At 45.9% G+C, this 12,899-nt stretch overlaps 2 protein-coding genes across 2 annotated transcripts; one reads left to right on the top strand and one right to left on the bottom strand.

Moving 5' to 3' along the window:
- Positions 1–1,558: 1,558 nt before the first annotated feature.
- LOC141981879 (uncharacterized) lies at positions 1,559–12,057 on the bottom strand. Its single transcript, XM_074943507.1, has 2 exons — positions 12,045–12,057; positions 1,559–2,073 (listed from the first exon to the last, which is right to left on the bottom strand). The coding sequence occupies exons 1-2, from the start codon at positions 12,055–12,057 to the stop codon at positions 1,559–1,561; spliced, it is 528 nt and encodes a 175-aa protein (XP_074799608.1).
- Positions 9,575–11,245, top strand: LOC141981567 (myb/SANT-like DNA-binding domain-containing protein 7). Its single transcript, XM_074943206.1, has 2 exons — positions 9,575–10,162; positions 10,742–11,245. The coding sequence occupies exon 1, from the start codon at positions 9,576–9,578 to the stop codon at positions 10,110–10,112; it is 537 nt and encodes a 178-aa protein (XP_074799307.1). The 5' UTR covers position 9,575; the 3' UTR covers positions 10,113–10,162; positions 10,742–11,245.
- Positions 12,058–12,899: the final 842 nt, after the last annotated feature.

Below are 12,899 nucleotides of genomic sequence, written 5' to 3'. Positions count from 1 at the left end.
AATTGATTAATGGATTTTCTTGTGCAGCTGAAGAGTGTCTATAAACTATTAAAGAGGTAGGTGTCCTGAGCGGTGTTACTTTTGTAAGGGATCAGAGGGGTAGCAGTGTTAGTCTGGATCTTTGCTGCTTTTGTAAGGGAGGTAGTTAAGAGCAGCTGGGAGCCTTTATCAGTGAGATATCTGAGTCGGGAAAAGGAATGCATTAGCTATCTATGGATGGGATTCAACTTTCCACGGGTCTCTTGCATTTTCAGTCTAAAGTAATAGGTGACTCACATGGGGCTGGGACTGGGGCTGAACGTAGGCCCTCTCCTGCCATGGATTCTGAAACCAGACTCCCCACTGATTTCAATGAGGAGTTCTGCTTCCAAACTGGTGCCATGGTATGGCCCTGTAATTGTAGGAAAATGTAAATTGAGTTTAATTGTGTCAGCAAAGAGGAAACAAAATGTTGTATCATTTCTATCCCAGGCATTTTGATTACTGGAGAGGGGGATTTTCAGACCTGTTAAGGTAGAAACAGATATTTCAAATTACAGTATCCTCCCATAGGGCTGTTCTCGCAAGCTAAATATTTGCTGCTGGCTGTAATGAGATGTATTCCTTTAAGAATGAGAGCTCACTTCAGCAGAGCTGGGACAAAATTATGGTATTTTGGGCTCAAATTGTTCCCCCCTTATCTGTGCATGGAGCTGGGTAAGCACTGAGCTGCCTCTAGCGCATCATCCCTTCCTCCTGAGGTCCTGAGACCTTGCAGAGGGCTTTCCATGTACTCAGGAACTGCATGGGATGCTGGGGCCTGGCATTTGACAAGCTGGCTGGCAAGAGGCCTGGGCATATCGTCCTTCCATCAGCACTTGGAGATGAAAAGCCATTCTGCTAGGGAGGTGGCAGGCCCCAAACCCAGCCCAGAGAGGCAAGAGTCCAGATCCACAAAGGCACTTAAATGCCTGCATGCCAGTTTTGTGTTCACTGTGATCAATAAAGCCTCCACCAACCTGGTAGGTGCCTAAACTCATTCTGCACCTAAATTTTCAGGGTAAAAGTTGCCTAGTCTCCTAAATTCTGCCTCTGGGCATGTGCATTGCTGTCTCCATCTATATTGTTATCTCCTGACTAAACTCCAGAGCTATTCACAAACCAGGGGAAGATTGGCATTCATCTGCTTAAGTCACATGCGGGGCCTGATCTGGTAGGCAGCCTCTGAGCAGGCCTGCCAAATTGGGCCCCAGTCAAAATCAGCTGGAGGACAAGGTGTTCTCCACATTATAACGTTTAGCCCAGTGGTTAGAGCACTCACCTAGGATGCAGGAGATCCAGATCCAATTCCCATCTCTCTGCCAGAACAAAGAAAGCATTTGAACCTCTTCCATCTGTCAGGAGGATGCACTGACCAAAGAACTGGGATATTCTGATATGGAGCTTCCTCAATCTCTCCTGCTGAAGCTGTTCCATTTGTGGATAAATAGTGATAGATTGATTAGAGCAGCCGGACTAGACTCAGGGTCTTCCACCTCCTATAGAGTCATTCTCTCTTTCTTTCTGGCCCAATTACTGTTTATGAGAATGCCTCTGTTATCCAGTGGTTAGAGCACCCTCCTGTGAGGTGAGAGGTACCCTGTTCAAATCCCACATCTCGTAGAGAAGGGGGAATTGAATCTGGGTCTCCCACATGCCAGCCAAATATTCTAACCACGGGGCTAAAAGTCATAAGGTGGGCACCACCACTCCTCCTCCCCCAACTCTTTAATGTCAACTTTAAAGCGGGATGGAAACTTAGCCCTCGAATCCGCAGAGAGTTTCCCTGGCATTTTAGAGCATAGACCAAGTCCATGGCAATCACAGTCTTTCGCTTGGCATGTTCAGTGTAAGTAACAGCATCACGGATGACGTTCTCTAAAAATACTTTCAGCACTCCTCGGGTTTCTTCATAGATCAATCCGGAAATACGCTTTACGCCACCATGGCGCGCCAAACGACGAATAGCCGGCTTCATGATACCTTGAATGTTATTACGGAGCACCTTGCGATGGCGCTTAGCACGCCCCTTTCCCAAACTCTTACCACCTTTTTCTGCGACCAGACATGATGCTACAACCTTGAAAACAGTCTGCTTGTCAAGTGAGGCAGGCACTATTGCCCCAAGAAAGACCTTACACATCTAAAATACCTGACTGAAGGTGATGGGCTCCTATTTGTGGCTCACTAAGCAGCAATAGGTGCCTACCTGCAGCCCAGATTTAGATAGGTGCCTGTCTCCGTGTGAGGGGTGAGTCTTAGAATACACCCTTCTTGTTGGCATCTCCATTGGGTAGCTTAGGTGCCCCCCTGCCTAGCATGGTGGCTTTTGTAGATCACATTCACATGTAGATCCTCTCTCTCCCCATTCATTATATAGAGAGTGTAGCTGTGTTCGGTCTAAACTGAGCGCTTGGGCAGCCACCCAGGAGTGATTCAAGTGCATTGCACATCCAGCATTGTGTGTTCAGGTGCCCAACCCCACAGTGCTTTGCAGCCACGTTGCTTCTGCAGCTGCTCCCAGGACCCTCCTGCTGGCTGTGCAGAGCGGGGATGAGGAAGAGGAGGGTGCTGATGTCAGGGTGTCCCCCTTCCCCTGCACCCCATCTCCACAGAGCAAGGGAGAGGGGACAGCCTGGCTCAGGACTCGGAGCAGAAGAGAGCTGCTGCGGTCTGAGGTCTGAAGGAGTGTTCTCTTCCCATTGCATGGTCTCTGAGATTTCCCCAGCAGCCAGCACAGTTTGTGGTGAGTTCTAAAATGCCTAACCTGTCCTGTAATTATTGCTATGGTAACTTTTAAAAAATATATATTATATCTAGGTTTTTTGTTTCTACTGGTGGCGGCCATCCCTCGGTGCACATAACAAATTTTATTCCACACATGGATGGAAAAAAAGTAGAGGGAACATTGGAGTGTAGGTGCCTAATTTAAGATTTGTGGATCACAGTGTTGTTCTTGTGCTTTTCTAGGTGCCTAAAAGTTAGGCACAGTGGTGCTCAGTGTTGCAACACCTAAGTCCCTTTATGGATCCCACCCAAGGACATTCTTTGTGGATGGCTCTTACCTCCTGTAGATACTGGGAATCCACAGGTCTTGGGGTAAATCTGTGGCCCATTCTCCCTGAATGATCTGTGGGCAACAAAGTGTAAGGGGATCCTCATTGAATTTTATTCCTCCTTTGTCCCTTCCTGTGTGCTATTCCATGAGAGGGGAAGGTCTCTTTGCTAGGAAGAGTCTTATAGAGAAAATACACTGCTTGTTTAAAACACAATTGAAAGAAGTATTGCCAACTCCAAACATTCAAATATTATGACTCAGGCCCCCCCAAAATCACAAAATTAATTTAGAAATAATAATTAAAAAAAATCCAAAAAATACTGGGTTTTCATAAGGTGCACTCAGATCACAATTTCAAGCATTTCTCCATAAATATGAGGACTAGAAATTTACTTTAAAAAAAGAGCTGAGATTCTTGCATAATCACTTGACTCCAGGAACTGGGGTTTAAGAAAAATACCAAGTATTAAGAGACTTTAAATAAAATTGTGAGACCTGGCAACATGGTGAAAGGCACTTGACCTTAAAATGCTGTTATAGTAAGAAAAGTGACTAATAGTGTCTCATTTTCTCCACAGATACACCTAAGGCCTTGTCTACACCGGGGTGGTGGTGGTGGGGAATCGATCTAAGTTACGCAACTTCGGCTATGTGAATAACGTAGCTGAAGTCGACATACTTAGATCTACTCACCGCGGTGTTTTCACTGCGGTGAGTCGACAGCTGACGCTCCCCCACCGACTCCGCCTGCGCCTCTCGCCTCGGTGGAGTACCGGAGTCGACGGGAGAGTGCTCGGCGGTTGATTTATCATGTCTAGACTAGACGCGATAAATCGACCCCCGCTGGATCGATCTCTGCCCATCAATCCTGTGGGTAATATAGATAAGCCCTCAGAGGTGTGCTTCTGAGTTATATTCGCTCACTATATTGACCGATATATTTTACTCCTTTTTACTCTCATTAACGCTACAGAATGAAGCTATGGGAGAGCCGGATGAATTCTCTCTGGTTCCTGCATAATCAGTGATAATTACATTTCAGCTGCAGAATATTACTGGTCATCACATGAGAGCCAGAAAGAAAACCACTTAACTTTCATATCTTATGATGAGTTTGCAGGGTAGGTAATTAGGAAAAAAAATCCTTTTCTTGCCAGTTGAATATATTTAATATGGAACTCCTTTAGAGAACCCTATAAAATGGAACCCCACAATGACATTTTTGTATAAAGCAATTTTTTAGAGTATAAACATACTTAATTGTCCATACATTGAGTTTAGTGGGAGCTGGACTCATCTCTAAGAAATCATTTTCAAATCAACATTCCATTATCTATACCAACAACAACAAATTATATTCCTCCAAATGCCATACAATAAGAAAGATATATTTACATTAACCAAGAAAAGCAAGAAAGTGCCCAGTTACGGAAGAAACGAACTTCCTGCAATACATAGGCAAAACAGGAGATATTAGAGGCTTAGACTCAATAAAAATGTAAGGCCACAATATCCCTGAAAAATCCATGACTTAAAGCTACTTCTGTACTGCAGAATCCAGTTTTTACTACTGAAGCCAAGCCTGAGAAAGTAGTAAACCTGAGATACACATCTTAATGTTCTTTTAATGTGGTTTTTGTTTGGATTAATGATTAATTTTGTACATTTGTACTTTTCAAGGTAAGTGGTCTCAATGTAAGCTTATGGTATTTTGCATGGTTTGGAAGGGAGATATAGGAGCTTTAGACTGCAATCTGCAAAAGCCTAAACTTTTTAGGTGGGGAGATGCCTAAACTAGCCAATGGGAGATGGCAACCAGAGGGGTGTGCTCTAAACCCTCCCCTCTGAAAGAGATAGATGCCTAAATCCAGGCTGCAAGGAGGCACCTATCTCTGCTTTGCGGTCCACAAACAGGAACTAGCCACCACAAGTCAGAGTGCTTAGGCATCTAAGGTGTTTCTTGCGGGAACGAATTAGGTACCTGCCTTGCTCCACAGAAAACAGCCAAAGAAGGACGAGGAGGTATCGCTGGTGGTGCACACCTTAAAACTTCTAGCCCAGTGGAAAAAATAGTATGCGAACATATAATTAAAGGGCGTATCACAATGCATATATGCAAGGGGGCAGAAATAAAGTTGCACAGGCAATATTATATCTGGCATTTCCTAATTTTAAAATTTTTGACTTTGCAACCAAAATAACATTCCTTTAATGTATTTTTATGTAGTTTCTTATTTTTTTTTAAGTAAAAAAATAAAATTGAATTCTGTTATGCACAACTGTAGCAACCCCTTATCATGCATGATCAGCACCCTACCAGCACCACAGGACACATCTCTATCACTTGAACTACATGATTAACTACAGTAACTAGTCGCAGGAAAAGGCTGTTATTCCAGAGAGAGGGTTGGGCCACTGGGGCCATATGCTCATTCCCAAGGAGCCCCACCTAGCTCTGTTCCCACACCCTCACCTCCAGCAGCTGCCAGGTATTGCTGCTTTGGTGGCAGTGTGGGGCCAGCCTTTCAGATGATCCTGTTCAGTTATTATTGTGGCAGATTGCTAGCATTTTCCCAAGCAACACAAGTGAGAGAAGGGAAATCATGATTTTCAACAGTTTATATTTTCAAACCCTGCATGGAATTCCGTGGGGCACAGAAAAGGCATTTCATTAGCTGGAGGCTTTTCTTCCTGCTGAATTTTAAAGGCCTTCTTCATGCAATGGTGTTTAAATTATTCCTGCTGCTTTTTTAAAAAAGAAGTTTTAAGTGGAATGCAGGGGCAGCTTTAACAGGTGTTCATGGGTGCAACTGTACCCACAGAAATCACAAAATCAATTATGCAGAAGCACCCAGCCTCCATAACCCAGGCCCCAACATCATGGTGGTGCCACTTCCTTTCACATCGCTGCACGATTATGTCAGAGTTGCGTGCTGCCTGAAGAGCAAAACCTCCTAGAAGGAGTATCTGGAAAGAAAGCTGGTGTGATGTCCCTGCATGTCCTGTTTTCCAGGCAGTGGGGATACAGAGGCAGGATGCTGTACTCATGACAGGGTCTCTCCCCACTCTGAGCAGCCAGGTCTGGGTGCTGAGTGAGCCTCCTCCACTATGAGTAAGTGGGACTGTCCCTGGGATGGCCATATGGAGTGCATCCATTGAATCAGGAGGCTACACCCATTACTGATGGAAAGTGGTAGTTAACCTAAACATAGGAGTTGCTACCAGCTCTTCCTATAGTATGCACACACATACAGCTCAATGCTGCAAACAGTTACTTACTTGAGTTACAATACCTAGAGCAGTGGTTCTCAAACTTGTTCCGCCGCTTGTGCGGGGAAAGCCCCTGGCGGGCCGGGCCGGTTTGTTTACCTGCCACGTCCGCAGGTTCGGCCAATCGCAGCTCCCATTGCCACAGTTCGCTGTTCCAGGCCAATGGGCACAGCTGGAAGTGGCGCGGGCTGAGAGACGTACTGGCTGCTGCTTCCAGCAGCTCCCATTGGCCTGGAGCAGCGAACTGCGGCCAGTGGGAGCCGTGATCGGCTGAACCTGCAGACGCAGCAGGTAAACAAACTGGCCCGGCCCACCAGGGGCTTTCCCTGCACAAGCGGCGGAACAAGTTTGGGAACTACTGACCTAGAGAATCAATCGCAGAATCATTGGAATATAGGGCTGGAAAGGATTTTGAGACGTCATCAAGTTCAGCCCCGTGTGCTGTGGCAGAAAAAAGTGAACCTAACAGGTGTTTGTCCAACCTTCTTTTTAAAAACCTCCAGTGATACAGATTCTTCAACCCCCCTTGGAAGCCTTTTCCAGATCTTACCTACTCTTCTAATTAGAAAGTTTTTTTCCTAATTCTAATCTAAATCTCCCTTGCTACACATTAAACCCATTAGTTCTTGTCCTATGTTTAATGGACATGAGGAATAATCAGTGTCCTCCTGATAATAGGCCTTAACATATTGGAAGACTGTTCTCAGGTCCCCCCATCAGTCTTTTCTAAAGACAAAAGATGCCATTGTTTTAAATCTTTACTCACATGTCTGGTTCTCTTAACCTTCTATCATTTCTGTTGCTCTCCTCTGGACTCTCCCCAATTTGTCCACATCTTTCCTAAAGTGTGGCACCTAGAATTGGACACAATACTCCAGCTGAGGCCTCAGCAGTGCGGAGTAGAGTGGGATAATTACTTCCTGTGTCTTACATACAACACTCCTGTTAATACACTCCAGAATATTAGACTTTTTTGCAGCTGCAACACATTTTTGACTCATATTCAATCTGTGAGCTACTGTAACCCCCAGATCCTTTTCACCATCTACCCAGTTATTCTTAATATTTACTTATGTATTTGATTTTTTCATCCTAAGTGAAGTACTTTGCACTTGCCTTTCTTGTTTAATTCAGACCTATTCTCCAATTTGTTAAGGTCATTTTGAATTCTAATCCTTTCCTCCAAAGTGCTTACAACCCCTCTCAGTTTGGTGCCCTCCACATATTTTATGAGCATTCTCTCTACTCCATTATCCAAGTCATTAATGAAAATATTGATAATACCAGACCCAGGACTGACCCTTGTGGGATCGTACTAGATATGCCCTCCCAGTTTGACTGTGAATCATTGATAACTATTCTTTGAGTATGGTTTCTCAACGAGTTGTGCACTCACCTCATAGTAATTTCATCTAGACTGCATTTCCTTAGCTTATGAGAATGTCATATGGGATTGTGTCAAAGCCCTTAATAAAATAAAGATATATCACATCTACTGCTTCCCTGCTATTCAGTAGACCAGTCACTCTGTCTAAGAAGGAAATTTGGTTGGTTTGGGATGATTTGTTTTTGACAAATCCATGCTGTCTATTCGTTATAACTATTATTCTCTGTGTGCTTACAAATTGATTGTTTAATCATTTGTTCCAGTATCTTTTCAGGTACTGAAGTTAGGCTGAAAGGTATATAATTCCCCAAGTCCTCTTTGTTCTTTTTAAAGATAGGTTTGCCCTGCTCCAGTCTTCTTGGACCTCACCTGTGCTCAGGAGTTCTCAAAGATAATTGATAACAGTTCTGAGATTGCTTCAGTTAGTTTCTTAAGTACCCTAGGATTAATTTAATCAGGCCCTGATAACTTGAATACATCTAAGTTTTCTAAATATTTTCTAAATATTGTTTAACCTGTTATTTCCCTATTTCAACTTGCATTCCTTCCCCATGGTAGTTAACATTAATTGTGTTGAGTATCTGGTCACCATTAACCTTTTTAGTGAAGACTGAATCAAAATAAGAATTAAACCCCTCAGCTTTTTGGTTAGTTAGTAGCTCTCCTTTCCCAATAAGTAGAGGACCTACACTTTCCTTCATCTTTCTCTTGATCCTAATGTATTAAAGAACCTCTTCTTATTGCCGTTTATGTCCCTTGCTGGTATAACTCATTTTGTGCCTTAGCCTTTCTGATTTTGTTCCTGCATGCTTGTGCTACTCTTTTGTACTCCCCCTTAGCAATTTGTCCATATTTCTACTTTCAGTAGGATTCATTTTAGATTTTGAGGCCATTAAAAAACTCGTGATGGAGCCATATTGACCTCTTAGTGGTCTTCCTGTCTTTCCTTCATATCAGGATAGCTGACAGGTATGTGTTTAGTATTGTCTCCTTGAGAAACTGCCAGCTCCCCTGAACTTCTTTTTCACTTAGATTGCCTTCCCATGTGACCTTTGTGATGCTGACATGGGAACATGCTATAAGAATGGATCCAGGGTTCGATCCTGTATCTCCGAACTTTTTGGACACCCACAGAGATGCAAGACAGATCCCCAAAGTTACTTCAGGTAACCCTGACAGACTTATGGAAAAGTAGCAGATTACTCTATTTACACTATCATTTTGAACTCACAAACTTTGACTCACTTTGTAATGTATTTTACCTGCTTTAACTTCTCAACAACACCAATTTCTTTTTCTTAGCTAATAGACCTTTAATTAGTTTACTAGAAAAATTGGCTGCCTGTATTGTCTTTGGTGTGAGATCAAGAGTATCCATTGACTTTCTAGAACAGCCTTCCAAGGGGAACAGTGGGGGCAAAAAAACCTAACTGGCTTCAACACTGAGCTTGATAAGTTTATGGAGGGGCTGGTATAATGGGACTTTGCCCTGGTCTACACTAGGACTTTAGGTCGAAATTAGCAGCATTAAATCGATGTAAACCTGCACCCGTCCACACGATGAAGCCCTTTATTTCGACTTAAAGGGCTCTTAAAATCGATTTCCTTACTCCACCCCTGACAAGTGGATTAGCGCTTAAATCGGCCTTGCCGGGTCGAATTTGGGGTACTGTGGACACAATTTGACGGTATTGGCCTCCGGGAGCTATCCCAGAGTGCTCCATTTTGACCGCTCTGGACAGCACTCTCAACTCAGATGCACTGGCCAGGTAGACAGGAGAAGAACCGCGAACTTTTGAATCTCATTTCCTGTTTGGCCAGCGTGGCAAGCTGCAGGTGACCATGCAGAGCTCATCAGCAGAGGTGACCATGATGGAGTCTCAGAATCGCAAAAGAGCTCCAGCATGGACCGAACGGGAGGTACGGGATCTGATCGCTGTATGGGGAGAGGAATCCGTGCTATCAGAACTCCGTTCCAGTTTTCAAAATGCCAAAACCTTTGTCAAAATCTCCCAGGGCATGAAGGACAGAGGCCATAACAGGGACCCGAAGCAGTGCCGCGTGAAACTGAAGGAGCTGAGGCAAGCCTACCAGAAAACCAGAGAGGCGAACGGCCGCTCCGGGTCAGAGCCCCAAACATGCCGCTTCTATGATGAGCTGCATGCCATTTTAGGGGGTTCAGCCACCACTACCCCAGCCGTGTTGTTTGACTCCTTCAATGGAGATGGAGGCAATACGGAAGCAGGTTTTGGGGACGAAGAAGATGATGATGATGATGACGAGGTTGTAGATAGCTCACAGCAAGCAAGCGGAGAAACCGGCTTTCCCGACAGCCAGGAACTGTTTCTCACCCTGGACCTGGAGCCAGTTACCCCCTGAACCCACCCAAGGCTGCCTCCTGGACCCAGCAGGCGGAGAAGGGACCTCCGGTGAGTGTACCTTTTAAAATACTATACATGGTTTAAAAGCAAGCATGTGAAAGGATTACTTTGCCCTGGCATTCGCGGCTCTCCTGGATATACTCCCAAAGCCTTTGCAAAAGGTTTCTGGGGAGGGCAGCCTTATTGCGTCCTTCATGGTAGGACACTTTACCACTCCAGGCCAGTAACACGTACTCGGGAATCATTGTACAACAAAGCATTGCAGTGTATGTTTGCTGGCGTTCAAGCAACATCCGTTCGTGTGTTATCCTCAGGAGAGTGAGATATAATCCATGGTCACCTGGTTGAAATAGGGTGCTTTTCTTCAGGGGACACTCAGAGGAGCCCATTCCTGCTGGGCTGTTTGCCTGCGGCTGAACAGAAATGTTCCCCGCTGTTAGCCACAGGGAGGGGGGAAGGTTTACGGGGTAGCCACGCGGTGGGGGGAGGCAAAATGCGACCTTGTAACGAAAGCACATGTGCTATGTATGTAATGTTAACAGCAAGGTTTACCCTGAAAGAGTGTAGCCAGTGTTTTATAAAATGTGTCTTTTTAAATACCACTGTCCCTTTTCTTTTCTCCACCAGCTGCATGTGTTTCAATGATCACAGGATCTTCTCCTTCCCAGAGGCTAGTGAAGATTAGAAAGAAAAAAAAACGCACTCGAGATGAAATGTTCTCCGAGCTCATGCTGTCCTCCCACACTGACAGAGCACAGACGAATGCATGGAGGCAATTAATGTCAGACTGCAGGAAAGCACAAAATGACCAGGAGGAGAGGTGGCGGGCTGAAGAGAGTAAGTGGCGGGCTGAAGAGAGTAAGTGGCGGGCTGAAGAGAGGGCTGAAGCTCGAATGTGGCGGCAGCGTGATGAGAGGAGGCAGGATTCAATGCTGAGGCTGCTGGAGGACCAAACCAGTATGCTCCAGTGTATGGTTGAGCTGCAGCAAAGGCAGCTGGAGCACAGACTGCCACTACAGCCCCTGTGTAACCAACCGCCCTCCTCCCCAAGTTCCATAGCCTCCACACCCAGACGCCCAAGAACGCGGTGGGGGGGCCACCGGCCAACCAGCCACTCCACCACAGAGGATTGCCCAAAAAACAGAAGGCTGGCATTCAATAAATTTTAAAGTTGTAAACTTTTAAAGTGCTGTGTGGCATTTTCCTTCCCTCCTCCACCACCACTCCTGGGCTACCTTGGTAGTCATCCCCCTATTTGTGTGATGAATGAATAAAGAATGCATGAATGTGAAGCAACAATGACTTTATTGCCTCTGCAAGCGGTGATCAAAGGGAGGAGGGGAGGGTGGTTAGCTTACAGGGAAGTAGAGTGAACCAAGGGGCGGGGGGTTTCATCAAGGAGAAACAAACAGAACTTTCACACCGTAGCCTGGCCAGTCATGAAACTGGTTTTCAAAGCCTCTCTGATGCGTACCGCACCCTCCTGTGCTCTTCTAACCGCCCTGGTGTCTGGCTGCGCGTAACCAGCAGCCAGGCGATTTGCCTCAACCTCCCACCCCGCCATAAACGTCTCCCCCTTACTCTCACAGATATTGTGGAGCACACAGCAAGCAGTAATAACAGTGGGAATATTGGTTTCGCTGAGGTCTAAGCGAGTCAGTAAACTGCGCCAGCGCGTCTTTAAACGTCCAAATGCACATTCTACCACCATTCTGCACTTGCTCATCCTGTAGTTGAACAGCTCCTGACTGCTGTCCAGGCTGCCTGTGTACGGCTTCATGAGCCATGGCATTAAGGGGTAGGCTGGGTCCCCAAGGCTACATATAGGCATTTCAACATCACCAACAGTTATTTTCTGGTCTGGGAATAAAGTCCCTTCCTGCAGCTTTTGAAACAGACCAGAGTTCCTGAAGATGCGAGTGTCATGTACCTTTCCCGGCCATCCCACGTTGATGTTGGTGAAACGTCCCTTGTGATCCACCAGAGCTTGCAGCACTATTGAAAAGTACCCCTTGCGGTTTATGTACTCGCCGGCTTGGTGCTCCGGTGCCAAGATAGGGATATGGGTTCCGTCTATGGCCCCACCACAGTTAGGGAATCCCATTGCAGCAAAGCCATCCACTATGACCTGCACATTTCCCAGGGTCACTACCCTTGATATCAGCAGATCTTTGATTGCGTGGGCTACTTGCATCACAGCAGCCCCCACAGTAGATTTGCCCACTCCAAATTGATTCCCAACTGACCGGTAGCTGTCTGGCATTGCAAGCTTCCACAGGGCTATCGCCACTCACTTCTCAACTGTGAGGGCTGCTCTCATCTTGGTATTCATGCGCTTCAGGGCAGGGGAAAGCAAGTCACAAAGTTCCATGAAAGTGCCCTTACGCATGCGAAAGTTTCGCAGCCACTGGGAATCGTCCCAGACCTGCAACACTATGCGGTCCCACCAGTCTGTACTTGTTTCCCGAGCCCAGAATCGGCGTTCCACAGCATGAACCTGCCCCATTAGCACCATGCTGCATGCATTGGCAGGGCCCATGCTTTCAGAGAAATCTGTGTCCATGTCCTGATCACTCACGTGACCGCGCTGACGTCGCCTCCTTGCCTGGTAGCGCTTTGCCAGGTTCTGGTGCTGCATATACTGCTGGATAATGCGTGTGGTGTTTAATGTGCTCCTAATTGCCAAAGTGAGCTGAGCGGACTCCATGCTTGCCTTGGTATGGCATCCGCACAGAAAAAAGGCGCGGAATGATTGTCTGCCGTTGCTCTGATGGAGGGAGGGGCG

The sequence above is a fragment of the Natator depressus genome, chromosome 2 (genome assembly GCF_965152275.1).
Source record: "Natator depressus isolate rNatDep1 chromosome 2, rNatDep2.hap1, whole genome shotgun sequence".
Classification (NCBI taxonomy): Eukaryota; Metazoa; Chordata; order Testudines; family Cheloniidae; genus Natator; species Natator depressus.
The sequence above is the reverse complement of the archived record's forward strand: the minus strand, read 5'-3'. Positions and strand labels throughout refer to the sequence as shown.

Bases quoted from the DNA above. Each gene is read 5' to 3' on its own strand.
- LOC141981567 (XM_074943206.1), top strand. From the start codon at position 9,576: ATGCAGAGCTCATCAGCAGAGGTGACCATGATGGAGTCTCAGAATCGC.